Source organism: Equus quagga, chromosome 4, assembly GCF_021613505.1.
Source record: "Equus quagga isolate Etosha38 chromosome 4, UCLA_HA_Equagga_1.0, whole genome shotgun sequence".
NCBI lineage: Eukaryota > Metazoa > Chordata > Mammalia > Perissodactyla > Equidae > Equus > Equus quagga.
The window spans coordinates 35839601-35867216 of NC_060270.1; the positions used below are offsets into that span (position 1 = coordinate 35839601).

Consider the following 27616-nt stretch of genomic DNA (forward strand, 5'->3'; position numbering starts at 1 on the left):
GCCTGGCCTGACTGGCCAGTCTCCAGGCTTTGAAGAGCCACTGCTGTTGTAGCTCCAGGCTCTTCCTGCCACAACTGACCAACAAGGTTCTAAAAGCCTTGGAACTCACGCCCTGAACCCTCAGTCTTCTCCATGTTCCTGCTGTCATCCTCAGGGCCGGGCAAGGACTCAGGCCTCAGGGAACCTAACCCAAATGTTACTCACTCCTACCCATTCCCTCCCTCTTCCACCTAGATCTACTGAGTTCTATTTTGTGCCTCAGAGTCTAGGTGAGGTTTCTGAAATGATGGCTGGGATGTTTGAGCTGGGGCACTGTGAGACGGATGCATAATTGCTACTCGAGGGCAGAACAAAATACTGGAAATAGCTCAGCTGCCCGCTCAACTGGGGAGACCCAACCATCCTCTCACCCTCCCAGCTGCAACTCTGTGTGAAAAATATTTTCCTCAAGAAAATGGCTTTTCTGGAGTCAAGAAATCAAGAAAACAACTCCTGTGCAGAATTTGATATAATGAAATCAGCAAAACATTTGAATTATGAATCTGGAAAGTAGTTTATGATCTAGAACTCTAATGGTGAAAATTTTCTTGAATCTCTGTAGCTAACAAAAGAATTGTGTAAACAAGGAAAATGCTGGTCCATTCAAGAACAAAGGCCTTTGGCAGTTGTGTTTGCATTTTAAACAGTAGCAAAGAATAACCCATTTGCTGTGGCATTTACAAGATTTTCGAACACATATGACCGTGTTCTTACTCCTTCCCCCACTTAACAGGTTACAGTGTGCCTTTAAAAGTAACAAAACTGCCTTTGTTTTTCAATGTCTTTCCCTCCCACTTTCCATTAAATGAGACTATCAATTATTACAGAAATATTTCTCAACCTAAAGTCCTAAAGCCATTCACAGAGGGAGCAGACAAGTCAAGGGCAGCAAAAATGGCAATGCAAGTAGATTAGAAAGAAAGATCAGAGAGATCGCGAGATAATGGTGGTCTCAGAACTGAAGGGATAACAGAGAGCAAGCACTTGGCCCAACCTCTCAGCCCAGAGCAAGACTCCCCAGTACAGCAGCTGTGCCACGGGCAGCCCCCTCTGCTTGAAGACTTCTGTGGATGGGCAGACCACTACCCTCCCAGGATGCCCATTTGGGAGCAGTTCTCTGAGCCTTAAATAGGTTCCCATTGCACCCACATCTGCCTCCCATTACCTCCCATCACTGGGCCCTGGCTTGGCCGCTAGCAACACAAAATCCATCTCACCTTTCTCCTGCAGAACAGCTTTCAGATAGCTGGAAACAGCCACCTCATCCTAGCTAAGTCTTTATTTTTTTTTTCCCTCCAGACTAAACATCCTCTAAATCCTTAAATCAGCCCTTATATGTCATGACTCTCAGACCCTAAGCTATTCTTGCAACTTTCTCTGGAACAACAACAACCGCCAAGGCCCCTCTTAAAATGCGATTCTCAGAACTGAGTACAGCACAGCGCCCCAGACACGGGTGGGCAAGCGCACAGCCACATCCCTCCTGCTGGATGCCACTCTAGCTTTCCCTGGCAACTGGATCACCCTGCTAATTCGGCCTTCTCTCACAGCCAATATCTCCCAGCCTCTAAAGAATGCTAATACCTACCATTGGTATGGTGCTTTGCAGATTACAAAGTCCTCTCAGAAACGTGGTCTCATTTACTCCTCACAACAACCCAGTGAGGTTGATTAAAGATGAGGAACCTAAGGTTTTTCCAAGGCCACATAGCCAGGCCTCAAGCCCTGAGCCTGTGATTCCAAATCCATGCTCCTCCAAACACACCTGTGTTGTCTTTTCATTTGAACTTGTTAAGGCCAAAAAGGCTCCCTGGCTTCATTTGTTAGTGTTTATTCCAAATCTTTTTTTTTTTCTGTTCCATTTTGTCTTGTTAATTTCTGCCCATCCTTTAACCTGTCTAGATCTTTTTGACTCCTATTTTAGCCGCCTCTTCCATTAAAGGGAAGACACTGGCTCAGAGACAGAAGGCAACAGGCAATGTGGTGTGGGAAATGCATGTTGAATAGGGGGATCAGGAGATGGGTTCCAGGCCCCATCCACCTTGGCTGACTGTGTTACCCTAGGCAAGACCCTTAGTCTCTCAGAGCCTCATTTTCTGAGGAGGGGGCATCTGTGTAGATTGCCCAGCCAATTCCCAAGACCTTTCCCAGTTTTATGAATCGAATAGGAAGAAAAGACCTTATCATTAATCAGATGGTTCCTCTTCTCTTTTAATCTAATGAGATATTGAACATGAGACGTCACTCAAAATATTCCACACGACTTTCTTTTGCTAAAATAAAGAAAAGCAAATATGGCCATGGCAATAAGCAACATTTATTTCATCTGATTGCCAGCCCTGGTTTTGGGGGGAGGAGGGACAGAAAGGATTATAATGGCTATCTCTCAAGATGTAGGACCCAAAGACTAAGGAATCCTCAAGGGGGCTGAACAGGAACCTCTGCAGCTGTCACCTGACACTGTCTCCACATTACCAGGGGACCAAAGACCCCACAATAAAGAACCCCCTCTACAGTGGCCACTTAAATGATGTGGGAAGGGAGAGAAACTCCTACTTATTAAGCATCTCTGTGTGCCTTCCTAGGAAAGTCACATGATAAATGTTCTTGGATCATTGCACTAAGATAAGAAAAATCATCCCATCTTTTTATTCTTCTAGAGTGGAGCTATTCAATAGAAATATAATGTGAGCCACGTTTGTAAGCTTAAATTTTCTAGTAACCACATAAGAAGAGTAAAAAGGAACAAGTGAAATTAACTTTAACAAAATATGTTATTTAACTCAACATATCCCAAATATTATCATTTCAACAAGTAATCCATATAAAAACTATTAATGAGATACTTAACATTTTTGTTTGTACTAAGCCTTCAAAATCCAGTATTTGTTTTACAGTAACAACACTAGCCTGGGGTCAGCGGCTCCTGTATTGGACCAAGAAGCTCCTTCGTGGTGCTTCCCCTTCTTAGCACTTCTCAAACTACATTGCAACGGCCTGTTTCACTGTCTGCATCATAACTTCAGACTGGAGCTCTGAGAGGGCAGGGATTATGGCGTTAACTGGTACTTCCCCAGCTCCCAGCTCAGTGCTGGACGTGGATATAATGGGCCCTTGATGAGCATTTGCCAAGGAAGCGAGGAAGGGAAGAATACAAGCTCGCACACCTGACCAGAACAGGGAGGAGCTTGGGTATGAACCTATGTCTACCTGATGATGAGACACATCATCGCTTCACCATATCATGCTGCTGACAGGAAGCATTATGAAAAGAGCACGGTCTTTAGTGCCAAACAGACTTGGGTTCCACTTTCAGCTAGGTGATAGGAATGGAGAACTCAGCACAGATGTTGCTAGAGTGATTTTATGCCATTTCCTCATCTGTAAAAAGGGGATGGTAAGACCTACCTCCCAGGTAACTATGAAGATGGCACATATCTTGCAAACATTAGACTTTAACATAAATGTTAGTTTCCTTTCCTTGTCTAATAAAATGGAAATAAATCATTCTTATCTGGCCAAGGTTTAATCATGCAGTAGCTTTGACCCTATCTAGAGAGGCGAAAGTAATGAGAAGCGAATCAAAATTTGAGAAAGGGAGCCAGCTCCTACCATCTGCCTCCTTGTTTGTTCTTTAAAAAGCTCCACAAAATGCAGATCTAGCCAGTGCAGCCCGTGATCTGTGAGGGTGCGAGAGACGCACACTGCACTCTCTTTAGACCTTTGCCTCAGGGATTCTAGCATTTAAACCTCCTCTGCCCCAAGCCCAGTAGAACCCACCTTTGCTTTTCAAGAGCTCAGGAGGCTGGAAACTCTAAGATTCGTTCCTGGTGCAGCAGCCCAGGTGGAGAAGGGGCCCAGGTAATGCTCAGAGGTTCAGTCATGAGGCCTCGGTCCTAGCCAGAGTTTGATCCTCAAGGAAGGAAATGGCTCCTTTAACCCAAGGTCCTCACATGAGCTTAGGAAGGGGACAGCTGGGGGGTGCAAAACTGCCATTGTCTTGATCAGAGAGTATTTATCAAAATTAAACACTCCCTCCTCCCTTATTGCCTACCACTTACCCTCCCCTTGCACAAGCCCTCTAGACTTTTCTCATCTCCCTGCCTCTGCGGGCACAGCTCCTCTGCCTGCTGGGCCCACCTCCTCCCCTGTCGCCACCAGTCCCACTCTGCCCATCTTTACACCTTCACTTGCCAATAGGCCTTGTCTCTCAGTCCTACCCCCACCAGGCAGGACCAAAATATATGCATGCCACACACACACACACGCACACACAAATCCCACCACTCCTATTCTTACCCATCTTCCTTTGCCTCAGTCTTCCCTACCTCATTTCTGCCACCACTATGATCAGTACACACACACATACTCACAACATACGAACACACTCACCACCCTCGCACACATGCACATATATCAGCACCTCTACCACACACTCACATCCATGTTCACTATCATTTAGCACATACACTTACTCCCATACACATCTACACACCACCACCCACACCACACACACATTCCATATACACATACCCTACACATATAGAGGCACATACACACCATGACAGACTGTGCCACACATCTTCCACTAGGCCCCCCACCTTACATACACCCAACACGCAAACAGAATAATTCCCCACCTCAGAACATTTGATCTCCTGAGTTCTGAAGACTTATCTTTTTCACCTTGACTAGTCATTCGTATACAAACATCTCTTATCTCCCCTATTTGACTATGAGCCCCTTGAGGACAGAATCTGTTTCTCTTTTTATTTCAGTAACCTGTACAGTGCTTGGTTCATGATTGGGGCTCAATAATCATTTCTGAATGAATAAATGACTCAGTCAATCAGTATGGGTCTAGAGGGTCTAAATGGAGGAGAACCGTAATCGTGCAGGCCCTGAGCCAACCCAGCCCTGGGGGCTGGGGAGTGCCATCTTTGGCGGCTAGTCCTGCCCGATCCTGCTTTCCCCTGCCTTGGTTTCATTCCAAGGGAAATATTTGTTCTGTGAGCAAATAAAATGTGAATATGTTCTAATCTGTTGCAAAGATACACAGAGCTGCCTTCAGCCGATGCTTAGCTCTCTGAGGGCACTTCAAAGAACTGCGAAAATAAAATGTCTGTGGTGGGGGCAGGAAGAGTGTAACTCTTTCCTTCCCAGAGAGAAGGGCGAAGGAAGACCACATGACAAGTTTCCCCTTGAACATTTCCAAATGACCCCTCCCATGGGCCTGTCAGGATGCCAGACATGACAGGTGATCACAAGATTCTCCGTCCCATCGTTCTACAGATTCAGAAGTGCCAAACCTGTGATTTGAAAACACACTGACACACTTACACCAGAAACCTCTGCTTGATGTCCACAGTGAACTCATGGAGAAGTCTACTTCCCAGAAACGTGTGTGAGTGGAACAAACTTTGTCCGCCTCCCTGGCCCACTGAAGCTAGCCTTCTGCCCCCCTGCCCCTGCTCCCAAGCATCACATGTCACAGACCTTTGTGCCTACATTTGAACAAATGTGCAGGATGGTTGGAGAAGTCAGGAAGACAAAAGTCACCAGTGGCAGAAAATTAGGAAGAGATCTTTGTATTTTGTTTGTTTCCTACTCCAGAATTCTTAGAAGTTCAGAACCTTCCATAATAAGCTGTCATCGGATACAGTTGTTTCCGAATATGGCCTCAGGTTTGATTGCAGGGTTCTGAAGCGTCTGACGAGGAATGCAATGTGCCAGTGTTCCCTTAGCCCAGCCCTGTCCCGACTGACAGGCTGGGCAAAAAAACACAGCGTTGAACTCTCAGTTAGGAAAACCCCGTGCATGCAAATTAAACCATTTATTAAATACCTGAAGAGAGATCCCTTAAGATCTCCATAGTGAATTCTGAAAATATAACCCAGGACACCCCCTTTGTTTCCAAGTTCTGTGTGAGTCTTCTGGGCTGAGATCTCCTGAGGACAGGTACACCTATTTAGAATCCTGGGTCAAGAATAAGCCTCAGCCACTCCTGAGGGCACAGTCTTAGCTGCCATTTACTCACCCTTACTTGGTGTTTGAACCCTCTCCACAAACTGCAGATGAAAAACATTGACGTCATCATTACCTTATTTTGTAAGTGGGGAATCTGAGGCTCAGAGAGGCCAGGCAACTTGCCCAAGATAGCCTAGCTAGAGTCAGAATTCTGACTTGCTGACCTCAAAGCTTCCTCCCACGGGACTGCTTCACCAAGTGCTTCACCCACTGGCTTCTGCTTATTCCTACTTATTCAAATAGGAATTCAGTTATTCAAAGTAACTGCCATTCTCTATCTCATTAGATCCTCTATTTTTAAACACATGTAATGTAATTGAAAAGCCACACAATACTAACCCAATCAATTCAAAAGACTTTTTGAAAATCTCCATGTTTCCTTTGAAAATGAATTGTCTGTTAGATTCTCCCCCTGCAGTGTGGGATTGTAAGATCTTTCTGATGTGTTTCCAACACCCCTGTGCTCTGAGTGTTATCGCCTCTCCCAGGAGCCAGATGGATGCCTCTGGTGCAGCCTTTCCCTTGCCTGACAGCTGTCATTCACAATGGGAAGGAGGTGGTCAACCCTTATCTGAAACAGGCAACAAAGTCTGCTGTCAGTCTCCAAACAGATCTCCAACAGTCACACCTGTGCTGAAACACACACACACACACACACACACACACACACACAAAGATGTACATGGTAGTGTTGTTTCTAACCTCAAAAAACTGGAAACAGCCTGATATCCAACAGCGAGATACAATGAAGTACGTGATGTTAGAGCCGTAAGAAGACATATAGGCAAACCCTAGAAATGGAGTTTATGAAGAGCATTTAATGCCCTCGGTACATGCCTATGATACAATGCTAGGCAAAATGCAAAGTCATATGTTTAAACTATATCAACATTATGCAAAACAGCAAAGAAAAGAGACAAGGCAGAAAGATGTTTGAATGTGAACAGTATTCATTTCTAGAATTACAGAATTAGTTTATTTGTAATCATTTTTCCCTGTTTGTACACAATGGGTATATAATGATTTTATAATCTGAAATGCTTTTTAAACTTTTCAAAGATGAAATTCCCAGTTAGGGTGAATTAAGAAGACTAATAAAAAAATTAACAAAAACAATTTTGGAGAAACTGTAAAAAGTAAGACTATTAAATATCTGAAACTCTCTGATTAGAATTAGGCCATAAATTTAAAACTTTTTAAAGTATCATGATAGATGTGCTGGACTGCCAGTTGAAAGAACAATTTCTACTTCCGATCCGACTCCCTTACAAGTAATAATCTACCACGTCTTTGAAAATAACAAATGTAACAGCCTGCTGGATTCTGTTACTTGTCAACCGTGGACTTGGGCTCAAAAGGGCTTGAACTGACTCCACCATTCACGGTCAGGCTTGATGAACAGCTCTTGGAAGAAATCCCTGGTGTGTGGGGGCAAGGGAGGCAGGGGGACGAGCCAACAGGAGCCTCCTCCCCAGCCTGGTGTGAGCTTAGTCACTCACTCTGAAGGAATTCGGAACTCTGTTCTGCCTCCTGTACACAAGCGGGCAGAGGCAGAGAGCAGCAGCGGAAGCACGGGCAGGGTGATTCCAATCATTCTGAGGCCCTCAGAGTGGCAGTAGCCCAAAGACAGCCTTCCCTATTCTTCCTGTGCACCCAGTCCTGTTCATGTGTATTCTGGAATGTTCTGGCCCAGGACAAGGAGGCATCTAACGAACGCTTTTCTGATCCCCTGTCTGTTCATCCAGAATCTGCACTATTTTTCTCTTACCTCTCTGCTCTGATGTCCTTCAAGCAACCCTACACACCCATTAGATTTGTCTTCCCCGATTCTCCTTTCCACTTGTCATTCCCCTGCTCCAGAACTTACCTTGGCTCCCTCTTGCTCAAGGAATCAGATCCAAATTCCTCTGCTCTCCAATACACAGTCCAACTCCCTCCAAACTCACTTTCCTCTGCCATACACCTCCTCCCACTGCCCCAGCCTCCCCCCGCACCCCAGCATCCAGCCAGCCCTCTACGTCTGTCCTGCAAGCTTCACTTCAGTGGCCCTCCGAAGTTTCTCAAATTGGAAAGAAATTTCCTTCACTAAAATAGAATAATGGAGTCTTGTCCAAATTATGCTCAAAGATACAATTTTCTCAATGTTAAGTTTTCTCCCATCAACTGTTGTTAAACCTTTGGCACCAGCAGCTCTGCCTATCTCTAGTGAGAGCCCACAGATGGCAAAGTGAAAAAACAAGTCCCCGGTGCAAAATCCTGGAAAAGCCTCAGGCACAGCCCATCACATGTCTTCGCCAGCTTGTTTATTTCACAGACACGTGCTCATGGTTGTGGTTTTTATATGTACACATAAAATAAATTCCAATTTTCTACTAATGAAATTGTTCCTGGTTCACGTGATAGAATTATATACCACATTATTTTGTAGTAGTCTTTTTAAAAAAATCTTAGTGGTCTATTAAGAAAATTATGATTGCCATGAGCCAGGACACCTGGGTGACTTTGCAAACCCTCAGACACATGACATCTCTCTTCCCCCAACACATCACACACTCACGCCCATTTGTGCCTTTCTCATGCTGTTCTGCCTGTGATCTCCACAGCCCCTTCTCGGCCAAAGAAAACCTCCACAACCTACAAGGTCCCATTCGAATAGCACATCCTCCATGAAGGCTTTCTGCCCTGTCTCCTAAGATCCGACATAACGACTTTGGTTCCTCCAGAAATCAATGAAGAAGAAACACTAGACTTCAGAGAAAAGCAGTTAAGAAGAAAATACTAAGCGAAATCTACAAGGGAGGAAATAACGCGTTGGGAACTCTTTAATTTATCCTGGGGAATACTGAACAGGTCAGTAGGTTAGCACCTAGTGCCTGAATTCACACAGAGAAGAGGGGAGGGAACAAGATATGTTATGTTTCTACTCTATGCCAGACACTCTGCTATATGCTTTTCAAATATTCTATTTATTCCTCCTCTGAAACCTCAAGGTTTGCATTATTATCTCTATTTTACAAACGATAATACTGAGGCTCAGAGAGATTGAATTTGTTCAAATTCACCCACTTAGCAAGTGGCAGGGCCATGATGGAAACCCAGGTCCACTGCCCACACCTACCATGCCCTGGACATCTTTACACACACTCTCAGTGAATAGTCAAACAACTCTGTGAGGCAGGAGTTATTATTCCCATTTTTCAGATAGGAGACTGACGTGCAGAGAAGTGAAATGCTGCACCAACAGTGACATAGTTAGTAGTGATGGAGTTGACATACGAAAGGGGACTTTGGCTCCACGTTCACCCTCTGTTCACCACACAAGGGAGCACAGGTCTAAGTTAGCAGCTGTTAGAGAAGGCAGTGAATCTGGAAAGCAGAGGGAAGTAGTTTAACCCACTGAAGATCTTTGAATAAATAAAGAGCTTCTTCCAGACATGAGTCTATAGAGCTATTATCATATTACCATATGGATTACCTCGTTACCATTTACATTTACAAGGTGTACGCATAGTTGTAAATGAACGCTACCCGCATTCCAGTCAGGAATGTGTGGGTTGGAAAGGGTAAATCACGGATCCTGTAATGAAAAATTACTTCTTGTCATTGAAGGCAATTTAACACATAGGGAGGAAGAGGAAGACCATATTTAGCTTTTCTATTCTGCTGTGGCCGAGACAACCCTGTCAGAACAGGCCCTGAGGTCAGTTGCCAGGTTCCTGATGAACATTCCAAAGTGGGAAGGTCCAGATGAAACCCAGATAAATATACAAAGCAATTAATTAACTCACGGAGAAAGGAGGAAAAGTGAGGAAAGATTTCAAAGGGGGTTCAGGTCAAAGGGCATATAAAATGCTCCCAACCAGAATGCTACCTAGTGGGAAAAAATTCCTCAATGGTCTGGCCAAAATGTTGATCTTTCTTGGCTGCCTAAAGGGGACCTTCTGGTGGACTGGGGTCTATCCCAGGGAGCTGGCCACATTTAGGAGGACCAGGCAGGCCAGAGGAGTAACGGAAAGCGGCTCTTCCAACCTGTTCAAGATTGCCAGCCCAATAGATAAGGGGGCACCCGTCGGGGAGGATCTGGGTTGAATGAGTCAGTGAGAAGGCTGGTCCCCTCCTTCTAAAAACAGGGCTGGATTTCTGAAGTGGAAGTGGGAGATTTGGGCATTTTGGAGCAGTGTGAACTCCTCTGGGTTGCTAAGGGCTGAGGCAACACTGTAGGGACCCACCAAGTTCCATGCCAAATCTGATTGAAATGAAACTCAATGTCCTAGGACCCAGGTATTGCTGCTAAGGAAATGAAGCACTCCCCTCAGCTCACACCCTGAGCTCTTGCAGAGGCCAGGTTACCAGCTCCTCATTCCTCTCCCACCATGTGGGTAGGCAGATGCTGGGCATGCATAAAAACAAATCCATGAAGAGAAGGTAACCCAGCCACCCCTTTCTACTGCACTGCTTTGCTGTACAGTAGAAATCACCTGTTGCTCATTCGCATATTCACGCATCCTTTGGTGACCAAGTGCTGTGTTTGGGGCTGGGTAATTTAGATGAGCACCCAAGAGGGCCCCTATTACGGGAGTTCGTCCTGTGGGCAACACAGACCCATGAACGATGTGATATAGGCTTTAAACAAGGGCATCACAGAGGATGTCATGTTAAAAGCAGTCTTTGGCTATGGGTTGATTGTTTTTAAGCACCTATGAAACGTATCCCATAATTCCAAAATGGGAATGACTACCCCTCTAATGAATGTATGAGACCCCAGACATCCTGTCCCCACAATATCCATTCTAGCCCCTCCCCGTCATGTCTCCTCCAGGCCCTAACATCCTACAGTTTGGCCACACATGAGCAATTGCCAGTCCCTGGACATGCCAGTTATGGCCACGCCTCCGTGTTTGTGAGAGCCATTCCCTCGGCCCAGCAGGCCCTTCCCTCCTTGCTCTGCCCAGCACAGTTCTAGTAAGTAAGCATTCAAGGGCTGGCCCATGTGTCAACCCTCTCTGGTGCCGTCCTTGCCCCTAACAGGAAGTACTCATTGCTCCTTCATTTGTCCTCCCAGAACCCATTTACAGGCCTCTATTGCAGCACCTGTAAACGTTCTACAATAGCTTCTTGTTCCTGTGACTTTCACCCACCTCCCACCAGACTGGGAGCTCTTCTCGGATAAGCCCCATGCCGAGGACACCAGCCACTCGACAAGTGTTTATGGAAGTGGAAATGAAATTTACTGCTGTGTAAACTCTTGTGTGTCTTACCTTAATAAGGGCCTATTAAAAGTGATAGCCCAGCCTCATCTGACAGGAGGGAAGGGCCATCCATCTTCCATGGCCTGACACTCATCCACTTGTTGCTGGACCTCTACAGTGCTATGGGGAGAAAGCAGGGCAGAAATACAGTGTAGTAAAATCCAATTTGTGGGTTTTTTTTAAAGCTATAATGCATATATAGATATCATTGTCTAGACAATAGAAAATATTTATAATAATACACAAGAAACTGTTAATAGTGCATGATTCTGGGGAATGGGTACAGGTCAGGAGGTGATGTGGAGGCTTTTATTTTCCATTCTACACCTCTCTGTGATGTTGAGATTTTTGTAATGGATGTCTGTCACTTTTCAAAGAAATAAGACATTAAAATGAATCCTGTGACTACATCTTAGATGAATGAATTAAAATTAGCTTAATGTTTACCAAAAGACTTATAAATACTAGAGTCTCACTAGAATGTTCATAGTAGTGTCATTAGTAATATCAAAAACTAGAAACTGCCCAAATGTCCATTAATAGTAAAACGGATAAATCAGTTGTAAGATATTCCTACAACGGAACACTATGCAGCGAGGAGAATGAACTGACACAACTACACACTACAAAATGGACAACTCTTCCAGACACGATGTTGAAGAAAAAAAGCCAGACACAAAAGAGTATGTAATATATGAATCCATTTACATAAAATACAAAAACAGGCAATATTGACCTATGATGTTAGAAGCCAGGATGGTGGCTAGTCCCGTGAGGAGGGGGAAGAGGATGTTAGTGGCTAGAAGGGAGCCCGAGGGGGTCTCTTGGGAGGAGGAAGGTGCTGATAATGTTCTGTTTTGTAATCTGGGCACTGGATGCACACAAGTGCTTGCTTCGTGAAAATTCATCAAGGTCCACACTTGTGATTTGTGTACTTTCCTGTATGTATGTTATACTTCAACAAAAAGTAAACAAGAACACAAAATAGGCCACAACTGAGACGCCTGAGCATTCCCTGACTTCAGGCTGATAATCCCTCTTAAGAATCAGATGCTGACCTTCCAGCCTGTGAGATATCCAGCCATGGGAGAGCCACCAAACTGGGGTCCCTAATGGTGTTCTAAGCCCCTGTATCCTGCCCTGAAGAGGAACAGACAGAGGACCTGAGCACCTCCACGGTGCAGAGATGTCAGGGCTTTCCTGGGATGGGACGCTGTTCTTATATTTTGCATTTTTAGCCATGTAGTTTGGCTTCGTAATGGGCGAGAATTCAGAGAAGGGAGAGGAACAGGGATGAGGAGAAGTTTCCAGGTGGGCTCTGGGTTAAATGGGAGCTGATTTACCCCCCCAGAGGTAAGGGGCAGGCAACAGACTATTAGCAAGAATCATGGTGGGGTAGAGGCAGAAAAGGACTTCTGCTTGTTTTTAAATAGTCTGATCGGTTGGCTTCAAGTGGCAATGGGTGGGAAGACTGCCTGTGGTTGAAAGCACAGGCTGGACACCCCATCTGAAGCCACAGGATGGAATCCACTGATGGAGTATTCTACCTGGGGCTCTATTACCAGTTGGCCAAAGTTGATCTTCCCTTCGTCCAACTCAAAATCAATACAGCCCCCTCCACAGACCTGACAGAGCTGAAGCAGGGTGGGGGTGGGCGATTACAAACCAAGCCAAGAGCTGAACAAACCGCCCTCCTTACCACCCGCTCTCCAGCTGCCACGCTGAAGCAGGCCCTTTATGAGAGAATCCACCTTCCCGCCCTGCAGCCCCTTAGTGTGCTCTTCCAGCGGGGCTGTGGGGCAACACCAACGTGAGGCCTTCACAACTTCAGATGGGCAACTTCTGAGTTAGGCTGCTCCTCAGACTTTGGGGGCTAAAGTCTGAGAATGTTGCAGCAAGGGTTAACCCCCGGCCATATGAAACTCTCCACTAAGGGCATAAAAGGAAGCAAAAAGAGGACTCTGAACGGTCAAAATAGATTTTGCCAAGTCTACACATTCAAGTTCATCCACTTCCTCATCGAAGGGGGCCCTTTAGCTCTCAGTCAGAACCCACGGACTCCTTCCCTAAGCCCATTTCAAACTCACTAGGCTTGCTGGTTTCCAAGCCCGTGGCAGATCAGGAGCAGAAAATGACAGTGGACATAGATGCTGCTGGAGAAGCATGTTCTCAACATATTGAGAAGTTCTGATTGACAACCTAACATGGAGAAGGAGCAAGAAAACGCTAAAGATCAGACACAGGATCCCCAAAAAGCCCAGCTACCTGAGGTGTCTTCATTTGGGGACAGGCAGTCTTTGTGGGCCTTAGAGGTAGAATAGGATGCTGGCATGTGACTGGCTCAAGAAATAGGCAGCTCTGTCCTGCACAGCCAGGCCCAAGGGCCCAGGAGGCTCGGGAGAGTCTATAGCGTCACCAAGGCGCAGTGAAGATCCTGCTGTGGAGCTGGGCTCCTTTCCGAGGGCAATGGAAAGCCATGGGATGTTTCCAAAGATGTTTGCCCTATTGGTTTTTTAAAGTTTGGGGTTTAGGGGCCGGCCCCGTGGCCAAGTGTTTAAGTTCGCGCACTCCACTTTGGCAGCCCAGGGTTTCACCAGTTCGAATCCTGGGTGCAGACATGGCACCTCTCGTCAGGCCAGGATGAGGTGGCCTCCCAAAAGCCACAACTAGAAGGACCCACAACTAAAATTACACAACTATGTACCAGGGGACTTTGGGGAGAAAAAGGAAAAATAAAATCCTTAAAAAAAGTTTGGGGTTTAAGTAAGAAATATCTCAGCCTTCAGGAACCTATGACATGTGCCCCCAGGTTTTCTTGACAATGCATGTTTTATACAATCAAAGAGTTGAGAGGAAAAGGAGGCAAGAGAGAGGACGTCCTCAAGCTCAGGAAATGAGCCAGGAAAGGAATAAGCCCCACTAGGCCAGGGGGTCAGAGGGTCAAGAAATCTATTCGGTGGGAGGCCTGGCTTGCTCCTTCCTAACTTTGAAAGCTCAGGCCTATTTTTTAACCTCTCACTTTGACTCTCAGTTTTCACACCTGCAAATTGGGTATTATCGCTACCTCCCAGAAGGATTGGGAATATTAAATGAGACAACATATGTGAAACGTCTACCACAGAGCATGACATATAGGCAATGCTCAGTAAAGATAATTTCCATTCTCTTTCTAAAGTGGCTTTAATGAAGACAAATTCTAGCTGGCCCAGGAAATAATTGAGAAGTCTGGCTGGAGTTGCTGGAGCATGTACCCAAGGAAACACAGCTACTCTCATGGGAGTGGCCAGGAAGCCGCCAGAGCCCCAAGGGCAAGATGAGGGAAATCGACGAGGGTGGGAGGTTGCAGGAACTAAGACTGCACAGTAAAGGGTTTCAGAGCAAGGACTGTTCGAGATCTGTTTGGGCGCCTGACTCCAACTCTTACTCGCTATGTGATCTTGGGCAAGTTACCTAACCTCTCTGTGCCTCAGTTTCCTTATCTATAAAATAGGGATAATAATGGTATCTACATCACAGGGTTGCCAGGAGGATTAAGTGTGTTAATATAAGCAAAGTCCCTAAACAGCCTGGCATAAGAAAATGCTCTTTCAGTGCTGGCTGCTGTCATTAAGCATACACACCTTTCCTGGGACTGAGGCAGCCCAGCAGAGGGGCTAATGGCCAGGATCTGGAGGGGCCCCTTGGGTGCACTCTCCCTTTTACTGTGTGCTAGCTATGTGACCTGGAGCCATCGATGTAACCTTCCTGTACCTACCCTTCCTCATCTGTGAAAAGTGGAGGTGATCATAACAGCCCCTCCCTCAGAGGGCTGTTGTTGGGGATTAATGTGCTGATGCAGATGAAGCGTTTAGACAAGTTTCTGGCTCATATTAAGCACTCAGTAAATGCCAGCTATTATTATTCCCTAGCTATAAGGAACCCTGAAGACAATATGGACCCTATTTGTTTAAAGAGACATTGAATCGAAAAGATTTTCTTTTCTCTCCTCAGTTTTTGGGATACTTATTTATGAATTTCAAAAAGGAAGGTGTGCCAGCCAGATAGAATCCTTGATCCCTTGAAGTCAAGAAAAACATATCCGTACCTTTTTGATGCTGTCCCGAAGTCCCTTCCTCTATACTTTACTATATTGGAAAAGGAGCCCGGGGGCTACACCCCAGCCTCCAGACATGGCTGCACACACCACAGCATTTCTAACAGAGGGATAAGAGGCATTTTCCCAAAGTAAGGGACCAAGATCATGGTGCTGCCACATTTCCCACCACCATCTTGGTGATCAGCTCAATGCAGGGTTGCCTGCCTTACGCTTTAACTTGTTTCGGGGATTTTGGGGAAAAACTTTAAAAGTGGTCCTCTAAAGGGAAACAGAAGCTTTCAGGCTCCAGACTTGTTTTTCTAGCCTTCCAGGTGTTTCTCTGAAGACACACTGCAAACTGAAGAACAAGGGGCTAGTCATCCTACTCTGATTAGTGAGCTTTGCTACCACCAGAAGACAAAGGCTAGATCAACACTCCATGAATGTTCCAGAGCATTGGTCTCTCTCTTTGCTATCTTTTGCAGTCCTGTTTCTCTCCTGCAGGAGAGGGAATGGTACATTAAAACACATGCTGGACAAAACCTCCAATGTAAGTAATGTTCTCAGAAGGAAAGACGCAACATACTAGACAAAGACCTTCTAAATACTGACCTTTAACTCTTACAAGGGCAAAGAAAAGAGAAGACAGAGAGTGGGGTGGAGATGGGAGTGGGGGAGATAAGTCACTAAGAAGGAGAAGCAGAAGAAAAGAAGGAAGAGGCGTGGAGAGAAGTCATCATAAACACTTAACCATAGGGAACCAACTCAGGAGTCAGTCTGGCGAGGTAGGTCATCAGGAGTTACACGCTCACATTTCACGGCAGAGCCAAGGGGCCTGGGCACAGGGCCTGAACTCCCTGTCCAACACAATTCTCGGAATCATAGACTCTTAGAGCTGGAGCAATCCTCTGAGTTCATCTATCCCACCCCCTGCAGTAGTCCCTCTGAACTCTCCCTAAATCTATCTGCATAGATGCCTCCTGTGATGGAAGACTCATTACCAACAGCACTATTCCTTCGGTGGGCCACTCCAAACGTTCCAAGGTCCTTCCTAACACTATACTGAGCTAAAATCTGTCTCCCCGTGACTTCAACCAATTCTATCATCCACTGTTCGAGGTTCAAATATTTCCTGGTGGTTTTCTGAGCAACAGAGGCACATGCTAGGTCTCCCACACATGGGCTCTAGAGCCTGCCTGCCTTAACGCTCATCTGGGTTCAGCAACCTATAAGCTGTGTAACTGTTGACAAGTTATTTAATCTCTCTGTGGCTCAGTTTCTTGTTTATAAAATGCAGATATTCATAGTAGAGACCACATCAGTACTATTATTATGAGGATTAAATGAGATAATCTATAGAAAATTGTATATAGCATGAACAGGTCATGTATTAAGCGCTCAATAAACTGCAGCTGCTAAGTTGCGCAACAGAATGTGGGCTCCTCCAAGAAAAAGACTGAATTGTATTCATCCCTGTAACTTTTTTGCTTAGCACAGGGTCTGGCTGAGTATTTGGTACAAAATAGATATTTACTAAGTGACTAATTAATTGACAAGAGCTCTATAGTGGTATAAATTCCCACATATGATCTTGTACTGTGACAACCTTCTTATAAAAACCCATCCCCAAAATCCTCCCCTGCTCACAATTTAGCCACTATTTACTACTGCTTAATCCAGAAATATCTAACTTCTCTTGCCAAGGTGGGATGGAGAGCCCTGGCTTAAGGCGAAGGTCACACTCCAGGCATCAAGTCCAGCCCCCTGGAGGAAGTGGCTGTGAGGTGTCCTGCACTGTTTGCCTGTCGCCAGTTATGAAGTGTGATTGATGTGTTATGGCTTACACAGGACATGTGGCCCCCTGGGCTGCAGGTCTTCTAGGGGACTGGGACCTGAGAGACAGATTTAAGCAAAGAGAAAAATGAGAGCTCCTCTGGAGACACTAGATCAAGAGAGGGTGATGAAATGGGGCAGGATGGGGACAGACAAGATGGGAAGGAGGAGGATGGGAGAGCCACCTTGGGACCAGAGTCTAGCTGGGGAGATGGAATCCTCAGGGATGTGAGCAACACACTAGGAGCACAACTGGGCTAGGCTGAAAACCTCCAGCCACCAAATAGAAATGGTACTACTTAGGGAATGAAGAGAGGCACCAAAGGAAAACTTTGCTGGAGCTGGGGTCGGTAGAAAAATGCTCTACTAGGAAATCAGATATCACGGAGCTGCCTGTTAAGGGTTCAGAGCATTTTCCTACCCATCAACTCAGGCCCAGTTCAGTCTCTCGCAAAGTCAGCAGCTCATGCCGGGTCAGTACTGGGCCCAGGACTCAATCAGGATACTCGGGTTTCCTTAGATGAACTCCAACATGTCTTAGGTTATAAAGGACAGACAGATGGAGCGCCCACTCTAAGATAAACAAGTGGAAGCAGAAAAGAAGGTGGGCAAATTTTGACTTAAAAAAATTCTTTTTCTAAAAATCCACACTGCATTTCTGGTAGTAGGAGTGGGGGGCAGCTCCAGAATTGGCTACCCTGGGGCCCCTTTCACTAGGGGCTGTCTCCTAACGTGGCTATTTCCTCCCCACAGCTGGTACAAGGGGTGAAAGGCAGAGCACACCAACAGAAAGAGAACAGAACAGCTCCCTCGCAAGCCCCGGAATCCTGGGGGAGAGCAGAGAGCCGCCCCACGGCCTTCACAGGAGGGAGTAGAGGGGACGGAGAGGGGAAAGGATTGTTTATTTATTTGTTTCCCGGTACACCCTGTTAAGAATCTCAGCAATTGCAGTTAGTGCCCGATCATTTGGCAAGCAGAGTAGCTTCTCGTCGTTCCCAGCTGCACGGGATCTAATTCGCAAATACACCATCTTGCATTCAACACTTAAATGGAAAACAGGCAGCCCCGGGAGGGAGGGAGGCAGTCTAACTCCGCAAGCCGGTTTCGGAGGGATTTATATTTCCAGGTCGGTTGACTGGTTGGTGCGGCCCCCAGACAGAATTTTTTGGAGCTCCCACCCTCTCTTATTTCAGGTCCAAAACCCACTCCGGCGGAGGTTATCAACTGTAATTAAACTTGGGGAGGAAACAGGATTTGTGTGAACCTTAGGCCTCGCCAGTATAAAATAGTAACTAAAATCTGATTGAGAACTCAGATTTTAAACGGAGATACTGCTTATTCTTCCCCACTGGAAACCTGGTTAAAGGAAATTAAGGCCTCGCTTAAAGGTAACTAAGATTAGAGGGCTCGGTTTCCGTTTTCTCTGTTTCTGTGGGCCGAACGCCCAGGTCGGTCAGCGAGTTTCTCTCTGGGTGGAATGACGAATTCCTCTCGCTGTATTCTAAAACGATAACTTTGCTTGGTGCTGCAGCTGTGAATGTCTGGCGCCCAGCGGCCCGATCCTGGAGGTGGCGTTGCTCGGGGGAGAAGTAGGGGTGAATGGGGAAGGGAGAAGAGCCGTACCTCGGTGAAAAGTTGGGAGAGCTGTGGGGAGGGGAGTAAACGGCGGCTCCTCGCGGCCTCGGCCCCTTTAAGTGCTTCACTGACTCAGCTAAGCTTCCCCCTCAGGTCGCGTTTTTTATGAATGAAAAACGTCCTTACATTCATTATATAAACAAGCCTTTGCTGATTGGCCAATGGCCCCCGGTGCATAAATTATGTAAAACAGACCCCTAACGGGGTGGGGAGGGACGCGCCGTAGACCAATGGGGGCCGGAGTTGATGGGGCGGCTTGGCTGGATTTGCCCGCAGACAGGGTAAACAAGAGGTGATGGACAGCCGCGGGAGCGACCTCGGGCCAATGGGAACGCGGCTGGGCTAGAGCTGCGGGCCAATGGCGGCGGGCGGAGCAGCTAGCCGCGGGGGGCCGGGCCAGAGATCCAGCCTGGTTGGCAGCTGCGGCGCAGAGTCCAGCCGCTGGTGCGCGGAGTGGTTCAGCGTCCCCGGAGCGGTTCGCCCTAGCCATTCGCTTAGGCGCCCAGGCCCGGTGCGCGCGTGCGTGAGCGCGCCTGCGCCCCTGGGCCGCTGCAAGGGGAGGAGAGCCGCCGCCTCAGGTGAGGGGGCGTCGAGTGGGCAGGGGGGGCGTTGGAGTGGGTGTCCGGGAACGGGTCCGCAGGGCCCAGCTGGCGAGAGTTCACGGGCTGATTTCGAAACCTCGAAGTCGGGGTGCACTTTCTATCTTGGCTGAGCCCCCGGTGGCTGACTACCCCCTCCCCCCGCGGCCCGGTCCGGTTCGGTTCCTGGGAGACGTCGGGCGGGGGCGGCTAACGGTTCCGGAGCTCTCGGAGAACGGGTTTCCGCACGTCGCGGGGGAGGCGCGCCGGAGCGCGGGGTGCGGGGGCTCCAGGGTGGGGATGCGGGGCGCGGAGTTGCTGGGCTTTACAGTCTCTGGAGATCTGAGAGCCCCGAGGGGACTTGGAGGCTCGCGAGAAGAGGCGCTTGGCTGAGCTTTGCAGTGGGGAGGAGGGGGCAGAAAGCAGCTTAGGGGGAATATTTGAGAGGTGATGTCCCCCCAGAACACCAGGAGGGGTTAAGTGACATAGGCATGTGCAGCCTGCGGGGTTGGGGTCGGCCAGGAACTTATGCGGACCTTGCAAGTTTCAAATTGTGTAAAGTGGACACCCAGTCCCCTCGCTCACACCCCAGCAGACTGAGGGCATTAGGCTGCACGGCGATTCTCGAGAAATCGGGGAGCATCAGTACAGCGGCCTGAGGATGGTGGGGGAAAAAAAAAAACGTGTGCGGAGGGGGGGGAATGGAGAGATGCTGGAGCCTCGCGCTGGATCAGGGATCTGACCGCATTTTCACAGAGCAGGGGGCCTCTGGGGGGAACCGAACTCCTGGTTAAGGAGGGATGCCTAGGAGAAATGTTTGGAGGGGTTTTTTTTTTTTTTTTTGGAGGAGGAAGGAATTGGGAGCAGTTGGTAGCGCCCAGCGCCGAGGCTCATTTTTATGAATGTTGGTGGCTTTATGAATGAAGTGGGTTTCTTTCGTTGGCTCGCTGCTCCCTGCGGCTTTTTTCTTTCCCTTTTTGTGAATGAAGCATTGAGCTTTCTTCCTAAAACGCTGGGGTGAGGGGCCTTGCGTCGGAGGCTGGGCGTGCGTTGAGAGTGGGGGCGGGGGCGCATCTGAAGGAGTTTTCATGAATGGGGAAGGCTGGGAATTGGGTGGAAGTGTGTCTTGTTTTGTGAATGGGGCCCAGCGCGAGGGATCCTGTTACAGCCTTTACCTGATGTGGCGGCCGCGGCTCGCTCTCCCATTCATAAAACCAGGCCCGCTGCGCACCGCGGGGGAGGGGCCTCGATCGCGCCGCCGCGCCGTGTTAAAGTTTTCCTGGGGGCACCGGGAAGGGAGGGGGGGTACAAAGGAAGTGGTTTAAACTCCTGGATGAGCCTTCCCTTCAGGCTTAAAAAAAATTATACTTTGAACATGATTTTTCTAGCCCTTGAACTTTGAGGGCTGCTTTAAAGATCCTCGATGCCTCTTTTGGGTTCGCTTATGGCAGCTTCTTTCTTTAGTTTTTGAAAAGATATTTTTGCTCTTCGTGGTGAAGTGTTTTGCAACGTGTTTCATCATGAGACTCTGAAAAATCCTCCCCTCCGCTCTCCTACCCATTGTCCCCTTCCCTTAATAGACATTTACAGAATCTCTAAGGTCACGGTTTAAGCTGACAGATTTTTGAAGACTGCAGAGGACTTGTTTTCGTGCCTCTCACCTCACTGCTGTTTCTCGGATTTTGTATATGGGTCGGTGACATTTGAGAAAGAGGCTTTATTCCGAACGTTTTAGCGCTGTTTGGAAGGCACGCAAGCAGGCTAGCGGGAGTGTTTTTCTAGAAAGTTATGAACTGCGTACAGTTTTACTCCTCTCCCTCTTTCTCTTTGCCTTTGAAAATATCTGATTACTTGGGCCAAAGTGCTGAGAGGAGGCTGGCCTTAGAGGGTTTTCTTGAATCCTGCTCACTTGCGAAAATCTGATATACTCCGGACAGTGTGAAAAACAAATTGGATGGAATTGCCCGCTGAGAAAAAGTTCCCTATTTAAAATTTGTATACAAGTTAAACAAAAGAATTATCCTTAAGCATTGTGTGTTGCTTAGAGCTGGGGTGAGTGAAATTAATGTTTTCCCCATTTTGTTGACTTAACTGCGTTTTTATTTGGAGAACAAAACAAAGTGTTCAGAAAGATGGTACCTTCCTAAAATTGTTACTTTATTCCTCCCAGACGAAAAAAAGTTCCCTCCTCTCCATTTTGACCCCCAGCCTCTCTCCCCCGCCCCAAAGCTTGACAGTGGTGGAAACAAGTTTAATTTTATTTTTTTGCATGTTTGGAAAAAATTTACTTCACTACAAGAAACAAACTGAATTTTCTTCCCATGAATCTTTTGCTTTTAATGCTTTTTTAAGATCTGTGGTAAAGATGCACTTAAACTATGTGCAGTGGAATTTAGTTTCCTTTATCCATTACTTTTCATAGCTATTTTATTTTAGAAGTTGGAGATATCACAGATATCTCTATAGGTTGCCATGGAGAAATTTGTGACATTACAGACACTACACCTGTTTGGATAGAAGGTTTAGGTTTTAATAAAGAGTTCTATGACAATAAGTACCCCTCTGATCAGTATGTTCCTGGAACTATTTATAGTGTTTTACCACTGACCTACAAAATACTTTTAGAAACACTATGTATGTCAGATTCTTAATTGCCAATAATTTGGAATGCTTAAACCCAGTTTCTCTACTTCCTGTCACTGTACTATCAAAAATTAAATCATTTCTTAAAAAAAAAAAAACCCTAACACTACAGATGCCCTGGAGAATCTTCTATTAGAGAGAATCTTGAAATCACCCTTTCATAATGAAAATAAGGTTTTTTGGAGTTTGTTTCTGTTTTTGTTTTGTAGGGGACAGATAGTAGCAAAGCTATAATCTTAATGATGAGAGAGAGAGGAGAAAAGGATGACTAGGGAAATGGATTTGCCACTGACTGCACTATGAACCTTCGATGCCCTTAATCCAGCCCGAGGTTAGTCTGTAAAGCTTACACCTTGACGGGCTTTAAGTACCTCAGGGAAAGGTAGTGATTTTGCTCAGGCCCTAAAGAAAGAGCAGTATAAAATTACTTTAATTCTCTTTTTGCCCCCCTGTCAGTTAAAATCTCCCAAATTTATATTACAGGAGGACCCCTTTCCCCCCAGAAATTACTCAATGCTGAAACCTTTCAGAGTGACATTAGAGACATTGGAAGCACCATGGATGGGTTTTATGATCAGCAAGTCCCTTTTATGGTCCCAGGGGTAAGTTTGTGTAGCTTTTGGTTTGTTTTGTCCTCCCTCTTGGAATATGTGTGTTCTCCTTATCAGTTTAGTGGTACAACCTCCCTTGGACCCTTTCATTACCCATGAGTCTTCACTGTGTGTTGGCCTCTTTCAGAAGTCTCGATCAGAGGAATGTAGAGGGCGGCCTGTGATTGACAGAAAGAGGAAGTTTTTGGACACAGATCTGGCTCATGATTCTGAAGGTAGTGAAGCTTTCCCCTCTGTGTTGTGGCTTCCTCAAATGGCTCCCAGTGAAAGCAGCCGTAGTCTTTGCTGCCTAGCTGAGGAATTCTCCTCATTCTGGTATCTTCTGTTTTCAATTCCAGAGTTGTTTCAGGATCTCAGTCAACTTCAAGAGGCTTGGTTAGCTGAAGGCAAGTTTCTTGGCTGTCCTATTTTCCATATAAAACATTTTACTGTGCTTTTTAAATAAAGCTTTTAAATAAAACTTAAAGGTCTAAAATAAAAATCTCTTTTCCAGCACAAGTTCCCGATGATGAACAGTTTGTCCCAGATTTTCAGTCTGATAACTGTAAGTACCTTTCTGGTGGTGGCCGTTTGTTCTGAAATTGTCTGGTCTTGGATCATCCGTGTCTAGAATACTCTTTTCAGCCGTAGCCAGCATATTTGGACAGTGGAATGCATTTTGTTTCTTTTAATAATTCAAAGTTAACCCCCTAAACTTTTGTTTCATTCCTTACTGAAATTATCTCTAAAGTGCTTTTTATTCTCTTGCAGGTAAGATTTACTGAACATAATTCCATCCTCAATTGCGTTTTGGCTAAGAGTATTTCAAGCTCAAAATTATCAGTTAATTGATATCCTATATAAGATGTTAGACCAAACACGCATTAATCAGACATTATCTTAGTGTTTTTGCTTGTTTTATAAATTAAGTCCTTGATGCTAGTGGTGAGCCTGAATTTTTTTCTTTTAAAGGTGCAGAACATAGTTAATGGAAGATTCCAGTTAATTGTGGTTTCACCCAACCTGTTGTCAATTTTGCTTCTACTTCTAAGTTGACAAAGGGTGTTCAAAAAGTGACCACCCTTATGTTTTCATGCAGTCGTCAGGACTTTTATCCATCAGAGAAGAGTAAAAACTTTTTCTTAAAATGTCATTAAGTGCTCATATCATTGAGATAACAAATGCAGTGGGGAGCTCAAAAAATGACTCTCAGTGCTGGCAGGGAGACAGTTAGCTTTGCACTGATCTTTCTTTCTGGGCTGTCCTCAACAGGTTTGGGAGCTTTTGTGGTCCAGGCAAGCTATCAAGGACAAAGCTGGCTGATGAAATTTGAGCAGCACAGGGCAGCTCTAGAGAGCATTAGTCACTGGCGAATGAGCAGGTTTAAGAGAGGCCTGGAGAAAATGCTACGTCTCTTGAGAGTTGCATCATAGAGAAATTCATGTCTCTTAGTCATAGTTTATAATAGCAAGCACCTGAGCCAGGCAAGGATTCGATTTCTCATTTTGCACCAGCAAATTCTTCCCAGCTTTTTTTTTATCTTGTGTGTATGTGTGTATAAAAATGCCGCAGGAAGAGAGAGGGTATCTGTGGGTCTAAAAGCAGGGAGTTCTAAATCATTGAATGAAAGAACAGAGGTACCAGCTAAACTTTCTTTAATGATAGGCCTCACATCCAAGGCACAATGCCATGAAAATTGAAAAGGGAGTAAACTGTAACCCACAGATGCATGGTTACCTTAGCTTTGTCACAGCTTGTTGTGGATGTTTTCTATAGGAAAGTAAATGCATGTTAATTATTGCCCTTTGATTGCTTTAAAGTGATTGGGAAGCTTGCCACTGAAAGGCTAAATAAAGATAACCCAAATTGTGTGTGGGGGGTGTGTGTGTGTGTGTATGTGTTTGCAAGATAAAAGAGAGGATTTGTAATCCCACTTTGTTCTGTGTTGACAATTTGGCCCAGCCTTTCCAGTTCTTGCTCAGAGCAGCATAAACTGCAGTCTGGGAGGTGGCTTTCTTGGCAGAGGTTCTTTGAAATGCTTTTACGACAGTTTTGTTTGTTTCTCTGTAACCCAAGAGTTAAAAGGAGGTGAGATGACTGCATTCAGATTGATTTCATGTACCGAAGCAAAGGTATGTTCTTTAGAGAAAGATTTCAGCAAACAGGATTTATATTTGGAGAGATATTTGTCTGCAGGAATAGGCTAAAGTGAAGGGATCAATAAATGTGTTTTGGCTCCTTAGAAATCATTCCTGCTCAGCAAATAGAATGTGCTAAGTTCTTTAATTAAAATGCCATAGCTAAAATGGAGGTGCTTTGGGAGATGCTTCTGCTTACCAAGCAGGATGTGTTTTTTACTTTGTTTGCTTTTTGCTTTAACTTCTTAAGGTTGAGCTTTTCTGTCTTTTAAGGATAAAGCAGATGGTTGAGTAGCCTTGAGAAATCTTTTAATAATTCATTCCCCATCTCTGACTCTTATTTCTGGAGATGGAGCTTCAAGAAGGATAAGAGTCAAATAGATCGACTTACCTTAGAGGTTAGGCGGGAACACAAATGGGGGGAGGGAGGTGTGTCCTTGAACCATTCGTCTTTGCTGTTATGTGTGACTGGTTTGACTGCAGTTGAGACTGACAGTGTAGACATGAGAGCTGGCAGAGCCCAGGGCTAGGCAGACTCTTTCTTCTCTGCAAGCACATCTCACAGCCTTGGGTTGAAGATCAGCTTCCATCCTGGTCACCTTCTGGGAGGGGCCAGGATTATTCCAGGGGAGGGGGAGAAATTCATTCAAATTTAGTGAAGCCTTATGAGTTGTTTTGAATCACTTAATCGGTGAACTATAAACCAAACTTACACTTGCATGGTAAAGCAAACCTTTTCCTTACAGTAGCAGAAACATTTGGAACAGATTTGATTAATTTTCCATTTTGTGTGTGTGTGTGTGTGTGTGTGAGAGAGAGAGAGAGAGAGAGAAAGAAAATACTAAGTAATAGTTTTTATTTTAGAATGTCAGTTTTGAAAATTATGGCTTACTTTTTTGGTAAACACTATAAGCTCAACTTCTAAAGAGATTACATTTTGTAAGTTTTCCAGATTTGGGTTCCTACCCCTAGGCATCCATCCATAAGTGGGTTTTGAATAAATGAAACCATTGTTCTTAGAAGTCTTATAGAAATGCCCAGCTTACTCCTGGCTATACAGATTTCACCTTACCTCACAAATATAGACATTAATAAAGTCTCTGCCTCCTGGAATCTCTTAAAGGTCAAATCCAAAGGAATAGAAAGTGCAGCCTATCAACTATACAGACTATAGGGGTTCTGCTAGTGACCCCCATTGTCCCTTGGTCTTGAGAAGTAACCCTGAAGATCCCAGGTTGTTCAAGCTGGAAGTCCCTCGTAGGGATAGTCTTGCCCAACCCCTTCATTTTACAGAGGGGATAATAGAAGGTCCAGATAGTTGGAGAGACTGACTAGTGATTTCGGGGCAAATGGGAGGGGTAGGTGAGATGAGAAAAGAACTTAAAAAATCGGATCCTTAAAGAAGCTGTGCAAAGCTTCACAGCCAGGGGGTACTGTCATGTTCAGGTGTGCTCAAGGCTCTCCCGCATTATTTCAGATACCCAGAGATGGCCCTCAGGAAAGCCTTAGGGAAACTGCTGGCAGCCCAGGCCAACACTGCAGTCCTCTTCATTCTATGATCCTGAGAATCTTATTAAATATCTTGGTTGCCTTGAGTTTTTCCGTCTAGGATTTGGAAGAGAGAAAGAAATTATAAAACAGAAAAATTATAAAACTGACATGCTTCCTAGAATACATATTAGTGTGTGTACAGATAAAACTTTGAGCATATATCTATGTCCAGCGTATTATAAATAAGTATGTGTATATATCTATATAAATGTGTGTGTAGCTAAATATGTGTCTTAACACACAGAGCTACCAAACCAGGGAACCCAAGTCAGTAGATAGCTGTGTACACATCTTTACACATTTTCACAGAATTAACTACAAATCAAAACCATGGATAAGATTAGAACTCCAAGTGCTTATATTTGGGAGGGTGTTTCCATTCATTTTTCTGAACTTGGGTACTTAACGGTGTTACTAGACTGTGGCATATGTAAATAGTTTTTTAAAATGCAGATTTTAGTTCTGCTTTTATAAAATCTGATTTGTTTTCATTGGGTTATTGTGAATGTTTACCTGTCAGCATCTTGAATAACTAAAATATTTTATACTGGAGAGAAGGCATGATAAAAATCTGATTTTTCAAACCATGGCCTCAGGGCTGCCCTGGTCACACGATCCACTTTGGCGGCCCAGGGTTCCCCGGCCCGGATCCCCATGCAGACGCACCTGCTTGTCAAGCCATGCTGTGGCAGGTGTCCCACATATAAAGTAGAGGAAGATGGGTATGGATGTTCACTCAGGACCAGTCTTCCTCAGCAAAAAAGAGGAGGATTGGCGGCAGATGTTAGCTCAGAGCTAATCTTCCAAAAAAAAAGATGGCCTCCGTACCAAATATCATTTAGAGAACTGTGTTAAAATCCAAATGACCTTATTTTCCCCCTGAAGTGTTCTTTCTAGATCTCTGTTTCAAAAAGAGTGGACTGACGAGGAAGTATGAGTAATTTCCTAAGACTGGCTAATTAACTGATAAAATCGACTTTTCATAAATACATAGCAGTAGATGGCTGGGGAAATAGGATTACTGTTATGACAGCCTTTGAGCCTGAAACACATTGATCTTAATCCTGTTTCGATCTCAGATTATTCAACTGGTTTTTTGGGTTTTTATTATTACATATGAGGCTGCTATAGTAGAGGCAAGTCTTTCCTTTTGCAGAGAGCACATCATTTTGGACCTAGATGTGGTGTAGCGAAACTCTAGGTTTACTTGCTCTATGGTCTCCAGCCCTTTCTATTTGAAAAGATCATCCTAAAGTCT

The 27616-nt window shown here is 45.4% G+C and overlaps 1 protein-coding gene and 1 long non-coding RNA gene across 5 annotated transcripts in view; one reads left to right on the forward strand and one right to left on the reverse strand.

Annotated features, from left to right (window-relative positions):
* LOC124238104 (uncharacterized) overlaps positions 1-18931 on the reverse strand; it is a 32742-nt gene extending 13811 nt beyond the window's left edge. The window contains exons 1-2 of the long non-coding RNA XR_006888242.1: positions 18847-18931; positions 11325-11435 (exon numbers count right to left, since the gene is read on the reverse strand). This is a non-coding gene — a long non-coding RNA (uncharacterized LOC124238104). The remainder of the gene's footprint in view (positions 1-11324; positions 11436-18846) is intronic.
* Positions 18375-27616, forward strand: part of ETV5 (ETS variant transcription factor 5) — a 57125-nt gene continuing 47883 nt past the window's right edge. Inside the window, exons 1-6 of one of the 4 annotated variants that reach the window (XM_046658678.1) lie at positions 18375-18611; positions 22289-22410; positions 22563-22681; positions 22818-22905; positions 23029-23076; positions 23184-23234. In XM_046658678.1, the coding sequence (XP_046514634.1) occupies positions 22637-22681; positions 22818-22905; positions 23029-23076; positions 23184-23234 (232 nt within the window). In that variant the 5' untranslated portion in view covers positions 18375-18611; positions 22289-22410; positions 22563-22636. Of the gene's footprint in view, positions 18612-19291; positions 19437-22288; positions 22411-22562; positions 22682-22817; positions 22906-23028; positions 23077-23183; positions 23235-27616 lie in introns of those variants that run through there. The other 3 variants (XM_046658677.1, XM_046658679.1, XM_046658676.1) reach the window with 3 other exon arrangements.